We start from the raw sequence: 27,918 nt of genomic DNA, 5'->3' as shown, positions 1-27,918 counted from the left end.
GTAAATGCGGGCTGTAAAATTACAGCAGACACATGATAATGACAAAAATGAGTATTGTTGATAATGTTGTGACTTTGCTCAACATTGATAAAGGATAATACAACGTAAAATTACAAAATGATTTTATTATTCATATAAACTACTACAAAATTCTTCAACAGGGTTTTTCAGAGGCAAGACAAAGTAAATAATGTGGTCATGTAAAGTATTACAATATCACAAAAGTACAAAACAAATACAAACGGTTTGTGTGAATAGCTCCCCTCTGAACGGGGAGACATGTTGATCCTGAGAATCACCCATATGTGCATGAGTATTGTAAAGTCTTTTTTTTTTTTTTTTATTATTAGTTTGCTTGTCGCACTCCTACATATGTAAACCCCAAATGTCCACTTATTAAGAAAGTATTAGGAAGCTGTGAGGACTGAGATTAACACTGCATAGATGATTCATTCACACCACAGACATGGATCAGTTTCATTTGAGGGTTCCAGAAGAGTCCTTCTGCTCAGTGGCATATGTGAGCGAGGAGCGTTTAGCTGTGGCATATGTAGCATAGGACGGGGCAGAGGAGAGCGGAGGCATGCGGGGGAGTGTGGCTGTGGAGGTGGGCAGGGGCTGAGTCTGTCTGTCAGCCGGACCAAACAGTGGAGACGATGTCCTGCCTTTGGTTTGTAGGCTGCTACTACTGCTGCTCTGAAGGGGAGATGTGGATGTTCTAGGACCACGGGTCAAAGACGAAGTGGAAGAACTGGAGAGTGGTGAGCTCCTGATGCCATAACCCAAAATACCTGTGCTCATGAGGAACTCCCTGGATCCATAAGCAGGAGGGGTAGGCCCACGAGAGCCTATGTGCCTAATATTTTCTGGTGGAAGACTTCTTCTATTTGGAATGTCATAAATTCCCATCTCTGTACCAATAAGAGGCTGAGGTCTTCCATGTAGCCGAAACATCCTGTCACGCTCATCCATGTCTCGCCTCTCATGAATAGACGCCATGATTGTTTTTGAAAAGTTGTCATAGCGTGCGGCCGCAGAAGGAGGGGGGACATCGCGTGTGGTTATGCTCTGAGATACTAGGTCCCTCGCCATGAGACCTGGAAAGGAAGGGGAAGTGTCTCTCTGTAAAAAACCTGGGAATGAAGGAGAGGGGTCCCGGGAGCTGAGAGCCTGCAAAGAAGGTGATGGGTCTCTGGGCTGCGGCGACTGTCGGGCTACCCCCATGAAGACAGGGCTGTAAGCATGTGGGGGCGGGAAGTTCTGCACTAGGGTCCCGTCAGAGGCTAAGGTCATGAAGTGTGGATGGTAGCTGATAGTGGCTCCGCCTCTCTGAGCCAGAGGCTGTGGGTCAGGGGAGCTCATGAGGTTGTCATAGGAGAGACTGCTGTGGTTGGGGAAGATATTAGATGTTGGCATAATACCGGGTTGTGGGTTTGAGCCCAGAGCGTCAAAACCCGGCAGCTGGGATTTGTTGCCGTGACGACTGTTGTGTTTGAGATTGAGAGAGCGTGAGTTGAGAGTCAGGGAGCTGAGAGGTAGTGAACCTGGCATGGTGCTGGTGTGCAGGCTGCTTTGAGATAAGGTGGTCATGTAGCCTGGCTGTGCAGCTTTCACTGGACTTTCTCGGGACCTCTCAGGACTTCGTCCATTTGTCTGTTGCTCAGATGCCTTCAGCAACTACAAGAAATACATTTATATTGTATTATTTTATATTGCATATCAAATCAAAACTACAGTAACAGTATACCAATACAACACATATGCCTGTTCATAAGACATTTATTCATCAAATGCTTATTTTAAGTAAAGTAAGGACCTAAATTACCTGTTCTGGGGGGATGGGTGAGGATCCTCTGGAAATGGCCTCCAAAACTGGACGCAGTTGTGGGACAGTGGGGATGGACACGGGAATGATGGATTTTGTGTGGTGTCCCATTTCTAAAAACAGACAGCATGTTAAAGTAGTAAATCAGTTCTAATGTGGGATATTTACACAGATGCATCATTTTGATGTAAAAATATAACCATACTGTCTAAAGCTGCCAAATGGCTCTTGAGGAGTCCATGCTCTGGTTTGGGAGGGAGAGGAGGTGGAGGTTTCAATTGTTTTAAGTCTGACAGTTCAACAGCTCCAGATGATGAACACTAGTGGAAAAAACAACAAGACCACAGGGACATGAGATCATCTGAATGCTCTTAACATGTTTTGATGATGATCATTTGGGAAGATTTTTTTTTCCCTTAAAGCACGCAGTGTGGACAAAAACAGCCGCTGGGAACTGTAACTGAATTGATTTAGGAAAGGCGATAGCCCATACATTTTTCTGCACATCTTGTATCCCGTTGTCCTTGAGTTTTACAGGTAACTGCCGATCAATCTCTGGTCGAAGGAATGGTGGCTGAACTTGAATTGTGTTTTTTTTAAAAGGTCTTCCAGTATATCTAAAACAAATGATTCTGTTACCAAAAAGTGTTGCAAAGCATTCTGAAATGTTTATTATCACTTACTTTGGAGAAATCGGGCTGCAAACCAAATACTCCAAATTTTTACAACAGCCTCTGGTGAAAGGATTTACTCCGCCTTGAAACTTGCCTGTTACCTGGGGAGAGATAAATACCTCACAAACATATATCTTCATTTATCCACTGCAGACATTTATACAAACATTCATAAAGTGTCATCCTCAAGTATACACAAACTACATGTCATGGTCACAAATTGTCTGAGCAGAGCATGTCATCCAAGTTGAAAATCAGACTACTATTGATCTGTGTTTTACATTTGGGAATGCTGAATTAGTTTAACTGCTTTAACATTAAGAAAGGTTTGTTCAAGTACAAAAACAGTTTCTTGACTAATACACTTTTTATTATTAGAGACTGCGTTTCATATACATTGATGAGAGTTAAAATCAAGATTTAAAAGTGATGAATGATAAAATAAAATTCAACACAATTCTGTTCATCAAAAACTTCTATGAGGAAAATGTCAATGACTTAAAGTCATGACCACAAATCACTATATTTATAATTATCCTATAATTATCTTTTAAATGTTATTTTATTTCATGCAAGCATAGTTGATAAAACAATTGGGGTAGCCATGGTTCTCAAAAAATTATGAATACATTTGAGCTTCCTGTTTATAAGCAAAAGTTTAAAGGCACCATATTATGCATTTTGGTCTATTATATTGTTTCCTCATAAAACACATACGTGGAGTTTTGTTTCATTCACATATGTTTAGTACACAAACCCTGTGTACTGTATTTTTAAACTCCATACACCTTAACTAGAATAATTTGTATATTTTCAGACCTGGATTTTCCAATATGTACTGAACTAAAGGTACAAGGAGCTGTTCACCTGAAAACTACCGCTTCATAACATCACAAGATGGAACAGAGCATTTTGATCTTGGGAGATGTACACACCCCATTAATGCAGGGCAACAGTTTTTGATGAGGTAACAACATTATAACATGACTTAAAGATCACAAGAGTCACTTTTACATCATATAGAACCTTTAAGCTTAACCTTAAGCTTTAATCTTTAACTTTACTTCTGGTTATTCAAATGGTAGAATATTGCGTTTTGATTCTTTAATTGCTATAGCAACAGTGACATTTTTATCACTCTGAAACCCATAAACAGGGCAGTTATTTTGGCAATGTCATAATTCCTATGTTACATAAGAGGAATGTGAAGATGAAATAACGTAATCTAACCTGTTCATTGGTGGTGCGGCCTCTAGAAACCAGGTACAAATGAAACCCAGAGAGTCCCAACACAGGAATAAGAAATAGTCCTGATATACTAACCACCACCAAACTGTAAGTCCTGCTAAGGAAAATTAAGAATAATTTGATATGAGGTAGAGAAATTTAAAAAAAGGGCACAAAGGATACGTGACTGTGCAGTGCAGCTCCCACAGCTCATCTGAGTTGTTCATGATGTATATGAGACCAAAAGTCAACACAGCAACCATATGAAGTGTCAGTGACAAGAGAAACAAGAAGAAGTAACGGTAATTCCTCCTCCCAATGCAGTTGTTCACCCATGGACAGTGATGGTCAAAGTCCTGCGGAAAATAACAACACATGATAGATTGGGTATCAGCACAGCAATGGAACATGAATAGTTTAGTTCAAAATCTTCAATGTTATGGTCAATGTTATATCTTTGTAGTATTAGAGTCATTAGGTCTAATTCAAAATCGTTGCCTTGTTTTTGATATTTCAAGCTGTATGCTTTATTTGACAGAATTGTCAAAAGTGAGGAGAGAGACTTGACACAGATCTTATCATATGTGCTGCACTAGGACACTAACCTCCACACAGTGATCACAAACACTGCAGTGGGAGCATCGCGGTGGTCTATAGAAATGACATGAGCCACACCACTTCATCCGAACCTGGACTCCATTCACATCCATATTTTTGTAAAGTGGTGCACGAAACTCCTCCTCCTTGTCTTCATCCTCGTTTGCTGAAAATTTACATATAATATTTCGACATATAATTTGGTAGAATATACAATTTGAGCACATACCTATAGGAAGCACACCCGCATCCATGAAAGTTGCCATGGTGAAATTGGCCAGCACAAACAGGAAGATGACAGCACAGCATGGTGGAACAGCTGGAGAGATGGTCACTGCCAGCCACGGACATCTTGACATAAGCAAAGAAATGTTTCAACATGTTATCTGACTTAAAATGGCAAAGTTATCCTCATAAGAAAACCTTAATTCTCTCAAAAGTAATTGTTTGCTGCTGAAGATTAGTATGTCACACAAGGGGTTTGGCCACAGGGTGCCAAACTACAACATATTTATGTAAGACTGGACATCCCTCTTAACTGAGCAAGGTTGTGAAAGAATAATAAATGAGAATAAATGATAAGAAATCAAACATCAGTGGTCAAATGGCACTGAAACTGACTGAGGTCACATAAGATGGTTTAAAAATATCTGCCTTAAGTAGGCTACATTGCCCAACTGACAGCAGGCATCAGAATTTAAGCACAATTAATTGGTTATGCAAAAGAAAAAAAGTGCCTCATTTGCAATAACATCAACAATGTGACACTAGTTATTGCAGATGAACAGAGAGCCGGGAATGAGAAGAATTCTATATTTCATAGGAGTGTGTAATAACACATGGGAAATATTGATACACATCCTTATAAAATCATCACAAAGTGTTTTTAGGTAATTTCACCACAGTATTCAAGCATAATATTTGAATAAAGAACCTATGCTTTCTGCATAAACATACAGTTTCATATCAAACTCCTGTGGATAATAAAGAATGTTTTACTGTCACAGATTTTCAGGAGGGACAGTTTAATCAGGTTGTGCTGACTGCAAGGAAAAGATTTCCTGGATTATATTAACAGTGTTTGATTGAGCCACATGTGTAACCTACATAAACAGTATGGCGATAGTCCACTAGATGGTAAAACATGGGTTACATGTAGTGAGACTGTTGAAATGTATAAAAAAGACATACATTTATACAGTTGCCAAAGCACACTTCTTTTACCTGATGTGACCAAAGTTTTTGCCAAAACTACTGTCACTGTCATTATGAGACATTCAGTTTGTGTGTGGAGCTCCAATCCCCAAACCTGACTAGGTTTAGCCGGTGGGGGAGGGGTACCCCCGATGATGCCATGCCAGATGCAAACCCAGTAATCCCTGGATTATGAACTCTGGATTACAGACTATTTCTGACAGTCCCGGGCTCATTGAATCTTCACATTAGATACTAAGAGTCCAGCCTAAACATTCCACCACTAAACTGGCATTTTTCTATGTATAAGTATGAGATCACAGTGTGTGAACAAATTATGGAAATATTATGAGATTTCTTCCATGGACTTCAGGATAATTCTGTGATCCTTACAAAAAGATTAAGGAGAAAACATGATCCACCCTGAGGATTTGTATCTAAGTTCCTTTTGAACATGGTCATGTTTGACATGCTTAAACTATTACAGCTCATAAATTACAATAAGCACTAAACTTTTCAAGTGTGTGGGTTGTTTATAACTAATTTCCTGTGGCACTAATCTGAAACAGTTCAACATTTTCACCTCACAATTACCTATTTGGTTTATTGTGGGAATTAAGGAAATAAGGTACATTTTATTGTCCCTATGAATTTGACCCATCCTTCAATCCTGCTAGAGTAACCTGACAGGAGTCATCCCTAGATCTTGAGGACCACCTTAGCTGGAGGTTTTGACCTATTGTGCATATTTTGAGCTGATGAAGGAAACCAGAGTGCCCAGAGGAAACCCACCCAGACACAGAGAGAAACATACAAACGCCACAAAGAAAGGCCCAGGCGGAAAACCCGAAACCTTTTTGCTGTGATTATATTAAATAAATAATGTGTTGATAAAACGGTGAGAAACACTACAAGTTCTTTAACACTGGGTGTGTTAAAGAAAAGTGGTGTGTGTGTGTGTGTGTGTGTGTGTGTGGGGGGGGGGATTTGCTGACTTCATCAATCTTACATTAGTAGGTCAGTTAGTTTCTTAGTTGTACAACCATAATTTCAACTAAAAGAATTGAAATGATCATATGCATCCTTAATTTGAACAGTCTCATCTGCAATAGTTTAACTAATTGTCAAAAGAAGCTTTATTCACAAAAGATCTCTATATTTACAACAGAGTTGGTTAAGGGAATACGTCAGTGTTGCTGAATGCCTCAGTGATAGAGGAGATGTCCCTCATAATGAAAGGCCCGGGCGGAGCTGTGTTAAATCTCAACACTCAACAGTAAAATGCTGGGAAATCTGCTTCCAGCGCTCATCTCCATAGCGGGTTAGTAGAGCAAAGACAGAGCACACAAGTCAAGTGTCACAGTACAATGACACTACCATCTTGGACATTCATATTCAGTATTACAATACAACATCACCTCAGTAAGATGGATCACTCAAAAGTGAACATAATGCCAACTATATGTATTTTCTTGTATGCAATATCTATTTGGAAAAATCTGTTCAATTTAAAGCTAACGCAAAAACAGCCAAACTTATACTGTACATCAGGATGCACTATGACTGCAGGTTAATAAAATGTCTGGGCGTTCCCTCTAAATATTGAAACAATAAAGGTCAGAGGACAAAAAGGAAATGGTAGAGAAACAAAAGGCCAGAGTACATGTGTTAAGCAACTTAGTAGCAGAATAAACACTGTGTTAAGTTAAGTAGTGCTATGTGTTTGTCTGGGATTTCTAAAATTTGAAATAATCTGTTTTGTTTTTAGGTTAACAGGTCGTTTGATCCCAGTTCTACCACAGGTTCAATAACAAGCTAATTCATTTCTTTATGGTTAGCCTATTTATCATGCACACTGCCCTGGTTCTGCTGGTTTTGCACTGAGCTCCCAATTAAGTAATGTCCTCTGTGCCCATCACATTAGCAGCCATTGATTTTACTTTATCCCTAACGGAGTATTTTAAATTTCCCTTAAAGACAAGCCTAAAAGTCTATGTGCAATGAAAATAATGTTTAATATAATGCTGTTTTTATTCTTGATGCACAATACAGCAAAGAAGAAAACACGCTTTTTGATAAACATAAAATGCCTTGATGTACTATTATATTCAATGAATATGTATTATAATGACAACTGTACATAAAATAATGTATTTTCTTTAAACATTTAATAATTATGTTGTCATGTTTGTATAGATGTATTTTAAATCATGGGGTAACCATGTACTGCAAACCATGTACTGTGAGGACTATAATGTAGACTAGATTAGTATTTTATATTCATAATACTATTCAGTATAAAATAGTGATAGATTACAGGATAAAATCAGTCAAGACAATATTGTCAAGTGAATCAGGTTTTTGTTCAGTATTTCCCAGATGGGGATCATCACGCATCCCACCATCCAGAGGATCTTAATCCCATACTCCCAATCTGGTGTCATTTTCCAGTGGAAACATGCTTGGCTATACAATACAGAGAAAGTAGGGCAGATATGGCTACATAGGTCAAAGTTCAATAGAATAACACTGAGCTGATGAGGTACAAGTCTTTGTTTAATGTGACTACTGTGGCCACAAGTAAGCTTTACCCTAAATTAGGGTACCCACTGATCTCCATACAGAATAAAATTTTGTCCACTGCAGAACACTTATTAAAACGTGGATTCACTGTATATTAATAAATAGGTCCAAAGTGACTAACATCATTCATTATGAAAAATGAAATGATGTCAGTGTAAAATAACTTTCTGAAAGTGACAGGTGTGTATTCCAGCTGCAATAATGACAGTGAGACTGTATGCATTTTGATTACAAGGGGCTTATCCCCTTATCTGTGCGTATGTGACCACAGGGTGCCCCGGGCACCGTGCCAGGCCATTGAGGCAATCAGGTCAGAAGTGTACAGAAGGGAGCTTCCCTGTATCTAACACGAATCAAGACAGGACACACTAGTGTAGGATCATAGTCAGTTTACAATTGAGCGGACAGTTTAGAATTAAAAGGTATGTCAAAGTTAATGTCAAAATTTGGTGAACTTACAAAAAAGAAGCCATTATTTACTCGGCGAAAAGGGTGCAATTTATGTTGTTCATCATTTTCTACTTACGTAAAGACAAAGAAGAGAGACGTGGATCCAAAAAGGAGACATGCAGCGGTGCACACCGGGATGAAGGCGCTGGGTTTGAGCGAGTCTGCGCCACTGGTTGGCATGTTGTCCTCTGCCACTCATGCGCGACTCCAGCAGTTAAAAACTAGTATTCGCTCAATGAAGAGTGCCCTTGACAGAGCCATGTTTTGTCTTTGAGCTGCAGGCAAATGAAAACCATGTTAAGATTTGGGAATGAAGGTCGCTCGGTGGTGACGCCAGCAGCTGTGTGCCCCGCTGTGCCGCGAGTGTGTCCGCAGCAGCAGGGCAGATGCTGCTCACGATTCATCCTAGATCCCCACACCGGCCCCAATCACCAGGCCGACATGCGTCTAGCGCAGCTGCGCGTCAGATCGCGTAACTGCAGCGTCGCACAGACGCAAAGAGGTCCAAATAATAGACATGTATTAACATAACTGACTTTGTTTGTTTATCAGTGCAGATACATATGTTCAATGGAAGAAGACGCGCCACCGAGTCTTTTCTGGAATCATGCGCATTTGACGTAGGTTGTAGGTAGGCTATCACAGGTATATGCGTAAAAACGCGCCAGAAATCGCAGCAGACGCACATTCATGACAATATTATGTGATTGTAAATTACACTAAACAGTGATGAAACTTTTTTTCATCGACAGGAATGCTGGATTGAGAGGCTCTGCATCTCGAAAAAAAAGTGTACCAACCAAAGGGCCCTTGACTGGTGGGATTAAAGTTGTTTTTTATCATAACAGAAAGTCATTTGACTGATTTAGCGCGGCACATTTAAAATGGTTGCAGAATGTACAGCAGCCTGCATTAGGCTTGGATCCATGTCAAATGTTTGCATATACAACTTTAAATTACTAGAAAACAGAAGGTCCAGGGCCAATAAAAAATGTCTGATAGCTGCATTTTGCATTTGCTCTTAGTTTGGACAATCCTGCACATTATCCTGTTTCTGCCATTATGCATCAGTATAATAATTGTAAAGTAATACTGATAAATTATCACAGTAAAAATAATTTGGCCTACTACAAAAAAAAAACAATCATATTTGGAAAATAAAGCGCAGATAATTCTAATAAAACGTACCAACATGGCCAAATTGTTCTGTTACGAAGTGTAGAACTAAAATGCCCTTAAAATGAAAGCCTCTGTGGAAATACAACACATTAATAAACATTGAGGAGAAATTACTTAAATAGTAAAGGTAAGAGGTAATTAAATCTGTTTGATGATCAGTTCATGATAAAATAAACAGCTTTTCAACCTGCTGTTTTGTCCACTTTGTTTTGTCCAGGGATAGAGACCAAAGTCTAGTCTTCTTGTTGGCAGCTGGTAGAAGTTGTCTTGAGTGCGCGCTCTGGGTCCACAGGTGATTAGGACAGAAAAAGACCCCAGAATGTCCAAAGACAGCTCCAGCTCTCACTGTCTCCAAAATACTCACTGCCAATAATCAAAACCTATTAACTGTACTATCCACTGGGAGACCATGCATAGGCTGAAAAACAATTATAATGCACTAAAGCTGTTAATTCCCATGAGGACTGTTCTGCTACTTACTCGAAATAGAGTTGTTCAGCAAATACTTGCAACAGTCAAAGTAAACCACAGATACAGAGAAATCAACTCTCGTGGATGGCATTTTGGTAAATAAGCAACAATAACAAATGTGATTACGCATGTGGGACTGCTTTAGGAAAAAAAACAATGTTTTTAATGTGTTTTTGATCAGTGACAGGAATGGGAAGAATTAACCACAAAACACATTTAACAATATTACTCCACTGCATGATCAGCCAAGCCTTTTTTTTCAATTATTATTATTATTTTTTTTTTAGATTTTGAAATAATTTTAGATTACATTAGATACAGTAGGGACCTGCTAGGCTAAACCTAATGGCTAAAGAATAAGACACCACTGACCTTTACTACTTTACCTTGCAAAAGAAGATCTTGTTCTTTTATCTGAAGATCTGAACTCTGTAAAACAACAAGAGAACAATTCCAAGAGAAGCTTTGCACCAATAAATTTACACAGCACAAAGATGACACAGGGAAACATAAATAACATAATGAGACCCAACTGCCCCTGTGTCCCAGTGGAAGTAGCACGCAAAAAGGAATGGGCAGGACTTGTTCCATTTGGATATAAATGTCTCAGCCTGTCCATACAGCTGCATTGTTAGTGTTGACTTGAAGCAATGGAAGCAGAGGAGCTGGTTGAATCCCTCATCAGAGCTCTCATGTTCATTGCTGGGGTCTTGGGAAACAACTGGTTGGCTATTCGTTCCTTACCAAAATCCCTATCTGCATTACGTACCAATGAGATTCTATTCCTCAACCTGGCTATCTCCAACCTCATCACCAACTACCTGGTAGATCTCCCAGACACTATGGCAGACTTTGCGGGCAGTTGGTTCTTAGGAGAGACTTACTGTGGGGTGTTCCGTTTCTGTGCTGACTTGTCTGAAACCAGCAGCATTTTTACCACTTTCTTCATCAGCATTTTTTGGCACCAGAAGTTGGTTGGGTCCCTTAAAAGAGGTGGGGGTCCCGTGCACATGGACGGCCTGTGCTTGGTGGCGTGCCTGCTGGCTGGAAGTTGGACAGTGGCTGTGGTGTTCAGCATGCCACACTTTTTCTTTGTCAAAGTAGAAGGAACCAATGAAAGTGAGGTTGACTGCATAGATTACTTTCCAGATGCCATAGCAGGACAAACATATGAAATTATTTACTTAACCTTGGCAAACGCTCTTCCACTGGCTGGGATTTTAACCATCAGTGTCCAGATTGTGATCACCCTCCTTCAAAACCACAGGCGCGTCAGAAGTCACAAAACTGAACTCTCTGTGAAAAAAAACACAAAGAGGAATGATGAGAACAGGAATGATGTTGTAATTACGCAAGGAAAATCATCATCCAAAATACAGGCTCCAATTCAAGATGGCCAGCAAGAGGCTCTCCCAAGACCACCTCAGATGTCAGTAAAGGCTGGCTCCAGCATCCAAGTGAGGGCAGCTAAAAGTGTGGTGGCTGTGGCCAGTGTTTTCTTGGTCTGTTGGTTGACTCACATGCTCTTGCGCATCACCAATAACATTCACATGTCGTCAATCGTGGTGGAAGTTGCCAGTTACATTGCCTCCTCATATACATGCATCATTCCATACATTTTCCTGTATGGAGTGAAAAAGCTCTCCTGCTCATGCAGCTCATAGAGACTGAATAAACAAAAGTGTATGGAAGGTTAAACACCTATGGTCGACCATGTTTTGGTAAAGCAGAAAAATGGTAATAGGCTACTGTTCATAAATTAATAAGTGACATTTACTTTTGGCCCATTGGCTTTTTGGAGAAAACAGTGGTAATACACATTATCAACGCTATAATTGATTTAATTCATGCCTCCAACACCTTTTATATTTGTAAACTTACAATAATAACCCTTTGTCTATTTAAAAGTATTTTATTTAATAATTTACTGTTTACTACTATTTTGTCATATATTCATAGGGATGTAATTATATCTGAATCTCTTGCACATTGTCAAAAATGTTGTATCATCTCACAGTACAATATTTGTTGCAATATTTTGTGAATATGCTATTTTTTTCTTTTAAAATGCCTTGACCAGTAGTAATAAATAAGATTTGTATGTACTTAATAACAGTTTCTCTTTATGCTTTCTGCACTGAAACAGCAAATGATTGTTGTATCACATGGTTCGCTCTGCTCTCTGTTGCTGCATCATAACAATGAATTTAAGCAAAGACACTTGCACTTTGATGTATTGTGATGTCTCATGGTATTGAGACTTTTGACGATACAAGATCTAAATATTTTGGTTATTGTTACATCCCTCTATATTCATGCAACTAACACTGATCAGTTTAAACTTTTCTATATCATTAAACAATCTACAATGGTTCTCAAAAATGTTAAATTTTTACAGATTATATCCAAAGATGTATTGCTCTTGCTATTTACAATAGCTGCAGATGCAGAGAATTACCAGTGAATGAAAATGTGCACACAGCACAAATAAAATTACACATAATTGCCTACTACTGTGTACAGCTAATAAGGAAAAAAACGACCTCAAGCAATTAGTTTCAATGACTGAAAGAAAACGTAAGTGTGGATTGCAATTAAACGCAATTATAGAAACAAACATTCAACCAATTATTAGATAATGTCACAGGATGTCATTTATTTAAGGCACACTGCAAATTATTTTAGAAATGTTTTCTATTTTGTTCAAAGCATAAATATACAAAAGCAAAGACCACTTAATTTTTATTTAATTTTTTTTATGAGGAACAATTATTGGGTTCTAAAAAGGTTAAGGAAAAGACCAAATAAAAAGACAGACAAAATCTATAGGTTTGTTTCAATTAGTAGAGTTTTGGCCACATTTTGTACATAATTTCAACATTGAGCACCATTACTAAAGGAGACAGACAGTATACTGCTCTGATAACCATGTTATTGTCAAAAACATGTACAACATTGTATGCTCCAGACACAATTAACATGGGTTGCATTATTTATCAGATAACAGAAATAGTAAAAATTGCCACTATCAAATTGTATTAAATAAGTTATAAAACTGTCAGATCTCCTAGTATGTGTGTGGGAATTTCCCATATCTGCAGATGAGAGGAACTAGGGAATATACATGTGCATTTGTTTAATGAACCTAAGAGGTCAGCTGTGACAGGGCTGGGGTCACCTCTCAGTGGAGTTTCTCTAGCTTGGCCTGCAGTGCTTTAAAATTACTGATGATGTGTTGAAGAGTTGAGTTTGGGCTGAGAGATTGTAACTCCACGAGGTAGCCACAGATGTTGTCAAGACACACATTGGTAAACCTGCGTCTGAAAATACAAAAACATGTTGTCAGTTTATTACAGCCCCAGTAAATAAAATATCTAGCATGAATATAACAACAGTCATGCTTACCGGTCATAAGTTGGTACTTTGCTCGGGTCATCCACATATCCAGACAAAAGGACATGAATACACTCCACCAAATGAAGTGGCTTTTTCAGACGTTGCCAACAGGGATCCTACAGACACAAGTTATACACACCAAATTAGTACAGCTCTTCTGCCTTTTTTAACAAATAAGCCAAAACAAATGAATACACGTACCCGTGTTTTGAACAGTTGGTCATAGACTTCAAGAAGACGTGGCAGCTGTACTCCAATCTCCAGCATGGTGGAGGTGACAAAACCAATGTCCCAGTTAAGCCGGCACACCTCCTGCTCCAAAAACTTTACAAGGAACTCTGGAAAGGCACAGGTGCATTATATGATTTATATTCTTATAACTCTGTACATGTATAAAAGTGATTCTGTATCTCTGTGTACCAGTACTTTTGTCATTAAATGTGAGACAAAAAGATCACGTTCTCACCTAAAGGAAAATATCTTGGTGTTCCAGCATACATCCTTCCCAGTGCAATCAGCTTCAAACTGAGAGACCTCATTCGATCTATGGGACTCATGGCCACAGAGTCTGCCAGTTCTGAATGAGATGCATCATAATCACAGGTGTAATTAATAAACTCACAAACTGTGATAAATGAAAACAACTGTACCAACCTTTCTCCATGATTTCTTGCCATAGTGAATGAACCAGGATAGGGTCAGAATGTCCTGCACAGTGAATAATGGCCAGCTTGCACTCAGATAGTTTATAGAGGTCGGCAAACTCCCCATAGAGCTGCATACATTAACATGAAATGTTTTCAAAATTTGTACATTGAGTGTTTCTTAACATTATAAAGTTGTAAAACCCAGCATGGCCAATCAGAAATTCAGTTCTAGAACAATAGGATTAACACTAAAAATGGGTTATGTGTGGAGAGTAACATTGTACTCTAGAAATAATTATAATGCATTGTAGACATTCAGGGCTATTTGCATTGAATTATTCATTCTAGTGATGTTAAGCCACAAGTAATGTTCTAAAAGCAGTTAGAATTCATGCTACAGAAACTACTTTTAATTCAGTCATTTTTGTTACCTTGGTAATATCCATAAGCTCAGAGTCCAACTGAGAGATGACTGATTTCACAGAGGGGTGGTGGGAGTATTGTCTAATGAGGGTTTCTTGAATCTGAACTTGAATACGCACAAGCTGCAAGAAAGGCTTTGATAATTACCAGTTAAAACCATTTGCATATAAGCAGTTGCATCACCCACACATACCTCCATCTTCTCCTCCAGCTCATGAAGAAACTCTCCATCGGCTGCCTGGGCAGAGATGCACGAGGCACTCTTGGCTGACAGAATGGCTCGAGCAATATACTCCAGGCGTTGTTTCAGAGAGATTTCAGTACTGCAAAAAATAAACAAATAAAAAGGTTTGAAAAAGTTTAAGTATAGTCAGGAGATGGTACAATAGTAGTACCGTTGTACTACACCTGTGCATGTCTGCAAGGCGGGCCAGGACATGAGCAGCTTTGCCAAAATTCCGGTTCTTTTCATAATAGCGCCATAAGAGGTCCATGTTGTGGACTTTACTCTGGTCCTGTTTAATCATATGCATTAGGTGCTCCTCCAGGTGTGGAGAATTCACCTACACAGCAAAGACAATAAACTACTTAAAACAGGGGTCAAGACAAGGAAATAGAAATGCAATTTACATTATAGGATACACTACAGGTATTTTGGTTAAAGTACCTCAAGCAGCTTGTCAGTCAGGTCAGCCTGAATCAGCCAGTTGTACAGCGCAATGTGAAATAATTCATCTTGAGACCTCTGTGCCAGACCAAGCATTTGCTCAAACTGCAAAAGAAGAGAAATATTAGTTGGTTTAAAATATTCTACACTCATTGAGAAAATCACTAATTACTCACATGTGCAGTAGCCTCTTCATTACTAAGCATGTTGGGGTCAGAGGTCATGACAGGGGGTCCTGGTTGCTTGGGCACACTGGGAGACTGTGGGGCTGCTTTGCTCTGGTTCACAAGCTCCTGCATAGTGTCTGTGATGCATTTGTAACATAAAAGTCTGTGGGGGAAAAAAAGGATTAAAAGAGCTAAAATTTTATCACTCACTCAGATTCTTCCTGATATGTATGGTTTACCTTTCCTGAAAGGCTTGTTGGCCCACTTTGTCATCTTCTGGCTCTCCATTTTTATAGAAATGAGGACCAAGTCTTTGTGGATCTTTTTTATCTGCAGCTGTGAGGCACAACTCCAGAACACCCTCATAGAAACGAACTAACATTTAAACAAACTGAATTAGCAAAGAATGTGAAGCACACAGTAGCAGAAGCTTGCAGTACCTTGTCTGTACTGGGAGCAGACTAAAGACAAGTCTGTATGTTGGCTGATCTGCTGGTAGAGCCGCAGAGACTCCCTGAGGGTTCTCTCCTTGTCTGCTTTAGTCTGAATCTGTTTTGAACTCTGTAGCAACTCATTTGCCTGAGAGAGAGAGAGAGAGAGAGACAAAGCAACAAATATAATGAACACAGTGTGGGAAAAACACTAAGAACATTTTCAAATAGCAGCACAAAATTTAGAGACATTATAAAAGCTATTAATACTGTACCTTGGCACATATGCTGTCATCACTGCTATACAGCAGAGGGCAGAGGTCCCGCAGGTGAGTGCTTATAGCATCCACAGAGGCATTATCTTTAATATACACATTAATGAGGGCTGTGATGAGGGCTCCAGACAGCTCTTTCCCTCGGATCACAACATCTTTAAAACTTACTCCCTTCATTTGCTCCTGAATATCCTAAGTCATAAATTGGAAAGTGAACAAAAAACTCTAAAGAAAGATTGACTTGGGGCTGAAATGCCTGTGTTACCTTGGGCAGCTCAGACATAATGAGGCTAAATTGATGGTCGCACAGAAGCTTCCAGAGAGCCAGTGTCTGATGGGAGCGATGCACCAACTGTTGGATGCCCTGCAGGGACACCTTCTCAAAGAGCTGAGCCTTAGCTACAATTCAAAAAATGACATAACATGTAAAAAAAAAAAAAAAAAAAAAGACATCACAGGTTTTCTTGTGCAAAAGTGGAAGAATGTTCAAAACAATTCATTAAAACTGAAGATAAGAGTAAAGCCATAACTCACTGTGATATTTTCTCTGGAGCTCTTGCTGAACTTGCTGAGTGTTGGCACCATTAGGTCGCATGAATCCCAGCAGCCTCTGCTGTAAATTGGCTGGGGAGCTGAAACTGACAAGGCAAACAGACGTTCATTAAAGGCTGGATTCAAAATTATTCACTTTTTAGGATGCAGACATCCTCAGCATCACACAACTGACCAAATTGAAAACATTTTTTATAACAGTTGCAATGGATCTGAAGAAAACACTACCAGCTCATGAATATTTCTAAATTCTGAGCACAATTTTCCTCTTACCTAACAGCATCAAGAGAGGATGGATTAAACTGAGAGTTTCTATCTAGAAATTCTCGCAGGCCACAGAGCTCCAGGAGCACAGCCTCCAGGTCAAAGGAACTGACGCTGCTTTCCAACTGTAAAAACAACGGTTCATTTATAACACTTGTTGATCAATGCCCATTACACCACCAATCTTAATACAGACAAGTACTTACAATAGTAACATTCTGGCTTCCTTTACTTATTGTTTTCTCAACAGCCAGGCTTCCATCCCATATATTTCTGTTAAAATAAGGACAAATCAAAAATACATATTTAGCTCAACCTTTGCAATCAGAACTAGAGAAATAATTATAAGAATCAACTATCACCTACCCGAGAATGCGAGCAAAATAAATGCAGATGCCATTATGTTTTCCTGAGAAAATCACCTCTGGTCCAGCAGACACTGGTGTCATTGGTGCAGTGCCAGATGGCATGGGTGTGAATGGACTGGCTAATACCGGGGGAACAATACCTGAAAGAAGAAAACATTTTCTTAAAATGCTGCAAGTCAACTCTTAATTAGAGAAGTTTTGAGACTGTAGCACTTCCAACCTGGTGCTGGTGAGCTCATGAGAGGTCCAACGGTGCTGGGATTGGTCATGGCTGCAGGGAACCTCATCTGTGCCTCTCCTCCATATCTGAATGTGGAAATTGAAAATATTGATTTATTTAACAAAATAAAAGTAAGTATATCAAAATAGTGGTCTCTATAAGTGAAACTGCTCTAACCTGAAGAAAGCTCTGGTTGCCCATTGTGAAACCTCTCTATCACATGCAGCAGTAGAGCAAGACAGGATCAATGATGTGGCACAAGCCTGTTCTTCCTGAAACAGTTTTATGTATGAGAAATTAGTCCAAATTAAATGTATAATGGATAATTTCAAAACATTTACCCTGTGAAGCTTAAAGAATCTCTCAATGTCTTCACTTTCACCTCCAGCACAGCTAACCAGCAGGTGACGCAGCTGATCCACTGGACGTAGTTTCTGAAAAATGTGACTTCCCTACACAAAGCCAAAAGCCAGAAATCAGCAAAACTGAAAAATAACAAAGTGATCATTAGTGTTATGAGGTTTCACCTTAGCTGAAAGAAGGACAAATTTTTGTGGAGGGACATTGTGCTGCTGAACAACCACAGGGGCGTCGGTTATAGGAATTTGATCCTTGTTTAGAGGTGTAGAGATCTTGGTTGTTTTTTCTTCATTTAAAGCACAGAGTGCCCAGGAATGACCATCAACATTAGACATCATCTGTAATATATGGAAAGATTTCAATTGGCGTGTAAAGCATTTCTGTTCAGCAACAGTGCCATTCAGGAATAGAATAAAAAAGATCAGTCACCAACCTGAGTTTCCATAAGTGGTTTTTTGAAAGGAAATGAGTCGTGGTTGATGCACCACAAAATATCACTGTCCTCTGTTTCAGAAGCAGCCATAAGCAAAACGCCTGCAAAAACAAAAATGGAATGTTCAAGTGAAAGTGAATTACTTTACCAAGTGTCCACCATGTTCTGTTACCTTTGCTGTAGAGAGCTTTGTGAACCTTTGAAGGTTTCTGAAGTGTTGAAGAAGCAGAGAAACCAGGTGGAAGACGGATGTGAACCAGAGACAGCAAACTTGGCCGAACTGGAAGATGTTTTTGGAGTGCTGGGGCAAATGGGGCTGTAGTGAAATATAGACGCACACCTACAAAACCAAATGACATTTATGAATGAAAATGACGAAACAGCAGGTCTCCCCTCAGGGCTTTATTGCCAGGGCAAGTGGCCACCTTGGCAAAACTTCTCCTCCGTCTTCACAATCCATGCTCTACTTTACTGAATTAATTGAGCTTTATCAGGCTTAAAATGGCCGTGCCTTCACACATGGCTGTACAAGGGTTTTTTGTAAACTCAAACTAGACAATATAAAAATTGCTTACAGATTGCAATGAACTTTATAAGATAGGACCAGCTGTAATATGTATTACCTGCATGTGTAACAGCCAGCAGATGGCAGTCTGATGACTCAGATCTGGGTATCACAGAAATCTGAACAATAGGCTTGAAGACTGAGCGATCAATTGTTCTGTGAGCAAAAACACAATCACACATAGACACTCCAGTTATGTTTCCATGCTTTCTGAGGACTTTACATTCACATACATTTATTTCCTGAGCACCGATTCTAATCTTAACCACAACTTAACCTAAAATCACTCTAACTTATCTTGTCTTAACTTTAGTTTATACTATGTTATTGACCTAGTACTGCTAAGAAAAAAGTGTGGACACACCTGGTATATTATTATCATCCGGTTTGTATTATTCCAGTCCCCATGTGATGAATACCCAATCACAAACATAAGAAATGACTGAATGAAATGAGACCAAGTCAAGCTAAATACCTTTAAAGATTAAAAAAAAATACCTGGCAATATTCCCTGCTGCTGCTACAATGGCATTCTGGGACATAGTTGCCACACGACTCATACCTTGGCCATCAGCACCAAGGTCATACACCTGAATCAATCAGTTTTACCATGTGAGAATGTAGAAACAAAGACTAACATAATAACTGCACAATAACATAAATAAAACATACCTGCAAAACCCCTTTCTCGGATCGAGTAAAAAGGACATTTCGAGAATTATCAATTGCAATCTGCACAATAGGATCTGTAGGAGAGAAAAAATACATTTAAACCCCAAAATATAATATGTATAGAACATAGTAATATATTGTTTTTCCTTATACCATCTTCAGAAAAGGAAAACTGCAGCACTGAGGGAACTAGAAAGGATAGTGTACTCTTTGAATGGTTTATTTTTCTACAGCGCTGGGTCAGCCACCCTGCCTCTGCTTGGTAGGCAATCTCATAAAGACAGCCATCTTTTCCAGCCATAAAGATGCGCCCCAAGTCAGTGGATGTGATAGACAGAATATAGATGTTATCAGTGGGGATTGAAAAGAGTGGGTCTGGAAGCAACTGCATTCCTCCTGACATGCTGTCATTCAAGCCTATAAGACCAAAAAAAAAACACAGGCAACAGGCTGGTTACTACACAGCAATTTAAAAGACAAGAAACACATATTACATATTAAATGTAAATTAACAAATGCAAAAACATTGCCCAGACCTTTACACCTTTGATACCATACCAATGGATGAATGATACATTAAGAATTACTTACCACCCTGGCTTTTGGGAAAACTGAGCCCCAGGATAACAACATCAACAGATGTGGCCAACACTAACAGATAGTGAATATGTGGTTGTAGAATCCCTGGGGAAAAACAATAGCAGGGTGTTATGAGAAAATATACACTCCTTGTTCACAATGCTGAGTGTGTGCACACCTGGTTTTGGTTTTACTAAACCCACAGCTAAAATTGTTTCAATAAGGCCATCAAAATAGGCAACATCTCCTCTGCAAAAAAGTCAGATTGAATGCAATAGATTATTTATAGAGCAACCTCTAGATTCTACAAACAATTTCAGGACAATGCTTCTTTGTAAATAATGTAATACATTTACCCATCTTCATAATTCCACATGAAGATGTCATTGTCGATGGTGAGCCACGCTCTTGAGATTTCGGGAAAAACACCCATCATACAGTTACACTGCATATCTTTGGAAAAGTTAAGAACACAGAACTCCTTGCACAGTGATATAATTAAATAATGAATAAATACAAAGGATACGGCTGAACTGCTCCACCAGTTCTGGAGGAAGAGGAATGCGGCGGACAGCACTGAGCTCTGGGAGGTTTGGCACACTCAGCAAACCCTGCCCTTGTAATGGGTAGTCCATGTCTGATACACCAGATAGAGAGGCCATGTCTAAAACAGAGGATATAAAACCATTCAGACGTTCAACAATCAGCTAATTAATTATACACCTCTCTTTATTTTGATAGACTGTTGAGTAACTGCATTGTGTCTCTGTGTCAGTGGACTGTTACATGAGTAATGTTGACCCCAGTCAAAAAGTATTGTTATGCGCGTGTATTTCCATACTGTGTGAGGGGACGCTCAGTAGCTCGGATAAGTCAGGGAAGCAGCGGTCATCCTGCAGGTGTCTGTCGATCAGCCGTGCGGAGTTCTCCAGCGCTTCGGCGATGGCAGCGGTGGGGCTGCTGGGTCCGACGCTGGACGGCATGGTTGCGATACCGGTTATTTTTCACTAGGAAACATGAACAAATGACAACAGATGTCACAGACAATTTAAGTAATGGGTGCATCTAGTAAATTAAATATATACAGTACATTACAGGCTTGTGCCGTTAGTTTTCTTTTACACAAGTGGTTTGGCAACATAATAGTTAGAATCAAAACGCAAGCTAACTAAATGCTAGTAGGCTATTTTGTCCAATTCATAGAATGTTTTATGAACCAATTACCCCTGTGAAAGACGTCTCGTGAACAATGTCTATGGAAAGTTTTGTCGATCGTTCTAGAATAAAAACTTGGAAAACACTTTATACAGTTGCCCGCCAACCTCATGCAGCTAGTGTTGAAAAGGTATTTCCGGGTCCTTTCTTCCTCTTGTGTTTTACTTTACCATAGCAACGAACGATAGTCGCATATGCTGCCATCATCTGGTCACATTGAAAAATCACAATGATAAAGGATATGGGAAAATCATGAATGTGATTTAATAATCCACAAATAACAAAGGCAGAGGGATGATTTATTGCAGTATTGACTTCAAAGATACAAGGGGAAATATTTTCAGCATTTTCTATATAACATCAAAATATACATTTAAAAACGGTAAATTCCCCTGTATATTGGCACATACTGCTTGGTTTAAAAACAAGGACACATTTACGTGTTGCAGTGTTGCAACTATAAATCCAGAAACAAAAACAGAAAAATGGTAATTTTAAACTCTTGTAAATAAAAGATCTGCTGCTAGTTTAAACTCCAAAAAACACTTTATTAAGAACAGCATGAATACACTAACTTCCAACATTCACTTATTTTTTTACAGAATTATGTTCAGATATAAACATGTTTTAAACTATTATACAGTGGGAGTAAAAATCAAAAACAGAGTTGCTGCACAACAGCGAAGGAACTCCCATACAATGTTTTCCTAAACATTTCCTTCTTATGGTATGCCTCTTTACTCTTAACATTTACATCAGTCTTGTTCTCAAAAGGTCAATGTTAACATACTGCCACTGCCTCATAATGTTAACAGCATAGTTAACATTGTAGGAGTCATTTATTTATTTGATGCATCCTTGGTAGCATAAAGCGCTCGGAGCGCGTGTACTACTTTGTTTGAGAGCTTCTGTCCACTTGTCAGATTTATTTTCCTGTATATAATGTCCGATTCTTTGACAGTGTCGACCCAAGGCACCTTTTTACGACCATCCTTTTTCTTTGCAACTGACCAAGGCCCAGAGTATGTTCCTGTCATCCAGTGTATACTGTAGCCTGTTCTGTTTTTCTCAACAACCCTGGCAATCTGTGGTCGGTCTTTGTATTTAGGACAGAAGGTGGCAATAATGTCCATGACCTCCACGGGTTCATTCTTTTGACCTGAATCCTCAGCTGAATCGCCACCTTTTCTTGGCTTCCTCTGTAAAGTGAAATGTAAAATGTTTAATTTTGTTGGTTTGTTTTATCACTCAAACACAAAGACAAAAAAACAAAATCTTACCGCTGGGGGACTCTCATCCTCACTTTCTTCATCGCTTGTCTCTACTGGAGCTGCTTCAGTGTGATGGTTGTTGCTTTGCAGTTTTGGACCTTTAAGAAGGGAAGTAATGACTTTGTTTTTGGCATTGGCATTAGCTTCACCGTCCTCCTCCTCCTCTTCACGATCCAGATGTTCCATTAGTAACTTGAACTGAAAGATATGATAATCAGTCACAGCATCTTCACTGAGGTGTGTGTGTGTGAGTAAGCAAATTACTTGACATTAACATTCCACAAATTCCACACATCATATTGAAATATATCAAAATCTTGTGATACTTACATCTAAGAACTGCTTCACAATATTTCGCTTGGATTCATAGTTGAGATTTGTGTTAGCGAGATTGGTCTTTAGGAAATCCAGTGTTTGGCGAGGATTAAAATGCACATTGGATTTTCTGTTCACTGCCTTGTCATAGACTTTGGCTGACTCTGTTGGAGAGTATTTCTGGATTTTGCTGCAAAGAAAAAAATTAAGGTTTTATTAATGATATGATTGAAAATATAAACGTAAGTTTATTGTAATTATGTACCTGTCAGAGAAGCCATAGAGATTCTTTAAATGCTGTTTTAGCATCAGCAATAACAGTACACCTTGCGAGGCACTGGCAAAGTCCAGTAGAGGACCAGGGTTTTCAGGTAGACGGTCTAAAATGGCATCTTCGTCGTCCAAATCCGAGTCTGAGTCCACAGACTTGGTTTTCTTTTGGACCACCTCCTCCTCTTCACTGCTGCTGCTGGAGCTGCTGCTGCTTTCCTCACTGCTGTCGTCATCATCTTCAGAGTTATACTTTCTCTTTTTGTGTTTCTTTTTCTTCTTCTTCGCCTTTTCCTTTTTCTTTGCATTTTTCTGTCGGGGCACTGGCTCCTTTCGTAAAGACTGCCCAAATAATTCAGACATAAGTATTCTATTTTGTTTGCCAAATTGCAAAATAAAGTTAAAATAAGTTTGTCTCACCTCTTTAAAGGACTGCAGAAGATTGCTACCAGACACAGACAGAGTGATATCAATATGGTGCATGATAAACAAGGGCTCATCCTGTGTCTGGTACGGAAAGCAGGCCAAGTTGTCTGCTACAAATAGCACCATGTTGACTTCTGTTTTCTGTAGGAGACAAAAATTGAATCATTTAAACTGTGTTAGAGGACAACTTTTAATTTCCAAAGGGTCAACTTACTGTGCTGTCATCAAACAAGTTGAGCAGCGATATGAGGAAAGCTCGTCTGTGCTGTCGGTTTCCACGAACCATTGTGTAGAGATGGGAGCAGAGAGCTGAGTCTTTGTCATCAGGGCGAAAACCTCGAATCACTGCAGTTTTGGATCCGTGTATGGCCTGTTGCACTTGATAAGACATCTTCAAACCAGCAACAGCTTTCATCTGGAGGGCAGACAAGAATTTAGAGTTTTGGTTTTAATATGTGCATAGCGGTAGATAAGGTCTTTATAGAAATTTTCACTTACATGGATGAAACCTGAGTATTTCTTGTCAATCTCCACCAACTGATTGTCCGCCTTGTTTTTCATGGTTGGCTCAGGGTCTGTTCCCATAGCAATCAAGTACGGCACACACTGCAACATACTATCAATAAGAAACTAAAAGTGCAAGAAAAATTACCAAGATCTGAGTTAATTACCTGTACAGGGTGTATAAGCCCCTGACCCAGAGTTAGTGTGATCACATTAAGGGCATAATGGCGCACAGTAGACTGAGAGTGAAAGAAGGACTCCAACACCTGCTTTAAGTAAATCTGCATTATAGAGCTGCTCATGCCTGAGGAGACATCTCCCATTTCCTTCAGATCCTCCTGTTTTGCTGTCTTTTTCCCTAGGTATGCCAAACATCGGATTGATCCAGTTAGAGATTTAAAAGTGGTATTGCTACATTTAATTTGTAATAACCCTAAAACTCACATTCACGATCAGCCTCCTGCATCCGAGAGTCCTCTTCCTGAAGATATGTCTGGAGGTTCTTCAACACTTGTATCTTTAAACTGACTGACACACTTTCATCGGACAGAGTGTTATTATACAAGACCTTCAGATCTTGCACAAACATCAACTCTGGGTACATGATGAATTGGAAGCCTTTAAATAATAAAGTATTACATGTATGAATTTAATGAATATTTTCATATTGAAATCTTCACCAAAGTATTTAAATTTCTACCCAGTCCGATGAGTGCCTTAATCTGCACTTCTTCATCTTGATGATTGGTGAAATACATTAGCAGCTCTAGAACCTTGTCTTTGATTACAATCTGCATTTAAAAATCCAATTAAATACTGTAGAAACTGTACTGGCAAACAGTGAAAGAACAGTGCATTTTACCTTGGTGGTACCCTTGAACTCTTCCAGGTCAAAGTCAAAGTGTCGACATAGAGCCCCAACAGTGAACAGTGAGCGCAGGAGTGTGGGTTTGTTATTGACCAGAGTCGGACTGGTGGAGTCCTCCTGATGTTGGGTTTTCAGTTTTGCCAAAGCCCCTGCAGAAAGGTTCAAAATGAATGTTTTTTGTTTCTATTGAAGAAAAGTTTCCGGTTTAAATACGACTTACCATAGTAGCGATTAAAACAAGCCCAGACAAACTTGTAGTTGTGTGTGACCTTATTCACAACAGCGCCAAGACAACTAACACAGTGTTGGACAACCTGTGGAGCAGTGAATGTAATTGAGACACAGAATATCTTAACGAAAGAGAGCCCACAAATGAATCTGACTCACTGTCATGCCATATTTAATGATAAGCTTCATCAAATCTTCTTCAAGAGTAGTGAGGAAGCCCTCACTGGGGTGCTCCATTAGAGGCACCACAAGCTCCAGGATTTTGGCCACATTACAAATGACCATGAAATCATTCTGAGTCTAAAACAACAATTATGTTTTAGTTAAAAACTTCGATATTCTACAATATAACCAGTAAACTGTATGAATAATTACTAACATTGCACTTAGTTGTCAAATATGGCTGCATTGTCATGGCATGTTTAACCATTAACTGTGGTCGAATCTTGCTAAACAAGTAAAGCGTGGTTATACATGAAACCAGTCGCCCAGAGCTGACCCCTTTGTCCTCTGAAAAAAAAAAAAAAATCCAATCCATTCCATTAAACAAGGACGCAAGCTTTTGTCATGAATATCACAAAAAAATATCTACCTGCAAGAGATTCCTCATATGTCAGGATGTGTTCAACCAGACTATCCACCAGCTGAATACAAGCCTTTTTGGCAGGTTTGTAGGAGGCATTTTCTTCAGACTTTAGCAGCTACATAAAAATACATATTTCATCATGATATAGCACAAAACAGGGGACAACATAACACACACAAAACTTACATTTTGAAGAAGTTGCTCAAACCAGTCATAGCCAGTGTCTTTACATGCCAAGACCTGAAATCCAGTATTGTTATTCAGTCACTCTATTATTTAATATAGAAAGCATGGATAAATATGAAGGAATATATATTTACCACATCTGTAATGTTGAGAATCTTGCGGGTCATTGCTTCTTTATCATGATTCGGTGTTGGAGTGAACCAAAGTTTCTGAAACGTTTCATTGACCAGTTTCTGTTCAAAACATTGAGTTTGCATTAGCTAAATGCTAGCAAAATCAGAAATGCTCAAATAAATGGCATCTAAAATGAAAAAATTAAAACCTTGATGCCCTCTTCATCATTGACTCTGCGGATCATCTTCACACACATCTCAGTGATCTTGTGGAAGTCTGGCAGTTCAAGGCAAATGTCTCTCAGGATTTTTATAACCCTCTTTCGGACACTTATGCCTGTATCCTGTTTAAAAGTAAATATAAAATAAATATTACGGTGAGATTTTGACATCTAACCTTAGTTAATATGAAGATGATCAAACTATTTTTTATAGTTGCAATGCATTAGCCAGTCTGTAGGTGGCAGTGCAGGGAGCAAAGCAATTTAACCTCAGTTGAACTTATGAACTCTGAGTGAACTTTTTAGTGCCAAATTAGTCACTGTGAAGTCATTCTGAAGTGGCACACTGCAGGCCACACTTGAATTGAATATTCGGGACCAAGACATATACAAAACAAGAAAAAAAATTACCAATATTCTTTCAATAAGCATATCATAGTACTGCTCAATAAGTTCAGGGCGACTGAGCACAAAGCGGCCGAGTAACTCCACTGCTGCCTCTCGCACACTGGTGGAGTTGTCCATAAGACGACAGTGGACCCCGCGTTGCATATCCGACTATGATACCAAAAAGAACATTCATTACATTTCTGAAACCATGAAAACAAGTGTATCCATTTTATAATATTGTTAACATACTCGTCCCAAAATGCTTGGATCAACAGCCACTACTTCAGAAAGACATTTCATAGCTTTTGTTCGGACTGCTATCGCACTCTCGCCCAACACCCGTAAAATCTATCAAAAAATAATTGTTTAATTCATTACAAAATTACTCAAACTCGCATCATATGAAGATATATCACTGACAATTTCTTAATGGAAAAAGTGTTACACCTTGGCTTGTGAAAATGTAATATCATGTAAAAATGTAATGTTTTGGTTAAAACCTGATATCGATAAACTCGGTTGGCAGTGTGTTCAATTACCTGTGATAAATATATATCGAAGCTCTGTGCAAAAGGCCTCATGGAGGCCAGATATCTGACAATGAGATTGCAGTCTTCATAGTCCACTACGTCTGAATTCATCCTAAAAAATATAGAAAACATTTACAAAATGTATAATTTCAAGTTTTTGCTATGCAGGTGTTTGGGTTTTGCCACATACTTTAAAGAACTAAAATGAGATGGTGATGTCTTTATGACTTTACGGAGAAACTTCTTCCTTGTCTCTGCTTTGTGCATTATGTCCCCGCTTGATTCAACCTCCTTGGAATAATACTTTGAGTCCTCATCCCTCTCGTTTTGAGATTTCATGGCCTTATCCGCCTCACTTGTTACGTCTCTATACCATTGAGCAATGTAAAAGTTCCTGGCAAACTGTAACAAATGACAACAATATGGTATGTCTTAAAAAAGACACTAAGTATATGTACTGAACTATATTTAATGGTATACACTCACCAGTAAAGATGTGTCTGTCTCCACGTTGTCATCAATATAGTCAAGCAAGGCCTTCTGGAGCTGCTGCACCTCATCATTGCCTGGTGTCTG

The 27,918-nt window shown here is 39.1% G+C and overlaps 4 protein-coding genes across 4 annotated transcripts; 1 reads left to right on the top strand and 3 right to left on the bottom strand.

Annotated features, from left to right (window-relative positions):
• Positions 1 to 105: 105 nt before the first annotated feature.
• Positions 106 to 8,917, bottom strand: zdhhc8a (zinc finger DHHC-type palmitoyltransferase 8a). Its single transcript, XM_020925188.2, has 10 exons — positions 8,627 to 8,917; positions 4,553 to 4,674; positions 4,332 to 4,489; positions 3,910 to 4,082; positions 3,730 to 3,832; positions 2,509 to 2,600; positions 2,319 to 2,442; positions 2,031 to 2,145; positions 1,826 to 1,938; positions 106 to 1,677 (listed from the first exon to the last, which is right to left on the bottom strand). The coding sequence occupies exons 1-10, from the start codon at positions 8,728 to 8,730 to the stop codon at positions 478 to 480; spliced, it is 2,304 nt and encodes a 767-aa protein (XP_020780847.1). The 5' UTR covers positions 8,731 to 8,917; the 3' UTR covers positions 106 to 477.
• A 1,933-nt stretch (positions 8,918 to 10,850) lies between these two features.
• Positions 10,851 to 11,864, top strand: LOC110160628 (formyl peptide receptor-related sequence 4). Its single transcript, XM_055153182.1, has one exon. The coding sequence runs from the start codon at positions 10,851 to 10,853 to the stop codon at positions 11,862 to 11,864; it is 1,014 nt and encodes a 337-aa protein (XP_055009157.1).
• A 972-nt stretch (positions 11,865 to 12,836) lies between these two features.
• On the bottom strand, positions 12,837 to 21,593 carry nup155 (nucleoporin 155). The gene is made up of 34 exons (XM_055153975.1): positions 21,444 to 21,593; positions 21,061 to 21,226; positions 20,746 to 20,883; positions 20,576 to 20,672; positions 20,398 to 20,468; positions 20,232 to 20,324; positions 19,794 to 20,057; positions 19,641 to 19,714; positions 19,467 to 19,558; positions 19,027 to 19,124; positions 18,576 to 18,743; positions 18,404 to 18,504; positions 18,138 to 18,308; positions 17,952 to 18,062; positions 17,788 to 17,882; positions 17,611 to 17,696; positions 17,389 to 17,530; positions 17,229 to 17,295; positions 17,032 to 17,147; positions 16,741 to 16,844; positions 16,472 to 16,605; positions 16,207 to 16,398; positions 15,941 to 16,079; positions 15,740 to 15,875; positions 15,510 to 15,663; positions 15,334 to 15,438; positions 15,075 to 15,229; positions 14,860 to 14,989; positions 14,675 to 14,788; positions 14,251 to 14,371; positions 14,063 to 14,173; positions 13,798 to 13,934; positions 13,606 to 13,712; positions 12,837 to 13,520 (listed from the first exon to the last, which is right to left on the bottom strand). The coding sequence occupies exons 2-34, from the start codon at positions 21,200 to 21,202 to the stop codon at positions 13,382 to 13,384; spliced, it is 4,104 nt and encodes a 1,367-aa protein (XP_055009950.1). The 5' UTR covers positions 21,203 to 21,226; positions 21,444 to 21,593; the 3' UTR covers positions 12,837 to 13,381.
• Positions 21,594 to 21,716: 123 nt separating this feature from the next.
• On the bottom strand, positions 21,717 to 27,915 carry LOC129408872 (nipped-B-like protein B; the record flags this gene model as incomplete). The annotated part of the gene is made up of 23 exons (XM_055153181.1): positions 21,717 to 22,633; positions 22,715 to 22,903; positions 23,036 to 23,210; positions 23,286 to 23,632; positions 23,711 to 23,857; positions 23,931 to 24,131; positions 24,215 to 24,322; positions 24,388 to 24,578; positions 24,665 to 24,838; positions 24,921 to 25,011; positions 25,083 to 25,237; positions 25,309 to 25,402; positions 25,476 to 25,616; positions 25,696 to 25,826; positions 25,909 to 26,017; positions 26,089 to 26,142; positions 26,223 to 26,321; positions 26,411 to 26,545; positions 26,834 to 26,980; positions 27,062 to 27,160; positions 27,352 to 27,454; positions 27,533 to 27,744; positions 27,829 to 27,915. Coding segments are annotated over 23 exons (3,549 nt in total), but the record flags the coding sequence as incomplete, so codon positions are not given.
• Positions 27,916 to 27,918: the final 3 nt, after the last annotated feature.

Source organism: Boleophthalmus pectinirostris, unplaced genomic scaffold (genome assembly GCF_026225935.1).
Source record: "Boleophthalmus pectinirostris isolate CB_2022bp ecotype Guang Dong unplaced genomic scaffold, ASM2622593v1 HiC_scaffold_18, whole genome shotgun sequence".
Classification (NCBI taxonomy): domain Eukaryota; kingdom Metazoa; phylum Chordata; class Actinopteri; order Gobiiformes; family Gobiidae; genus Boleophthalmus; species Boleophthalmus pectinirostris.
This window is presented reverse-complemented; position numbering and strand designations above follow the sequence as displayed.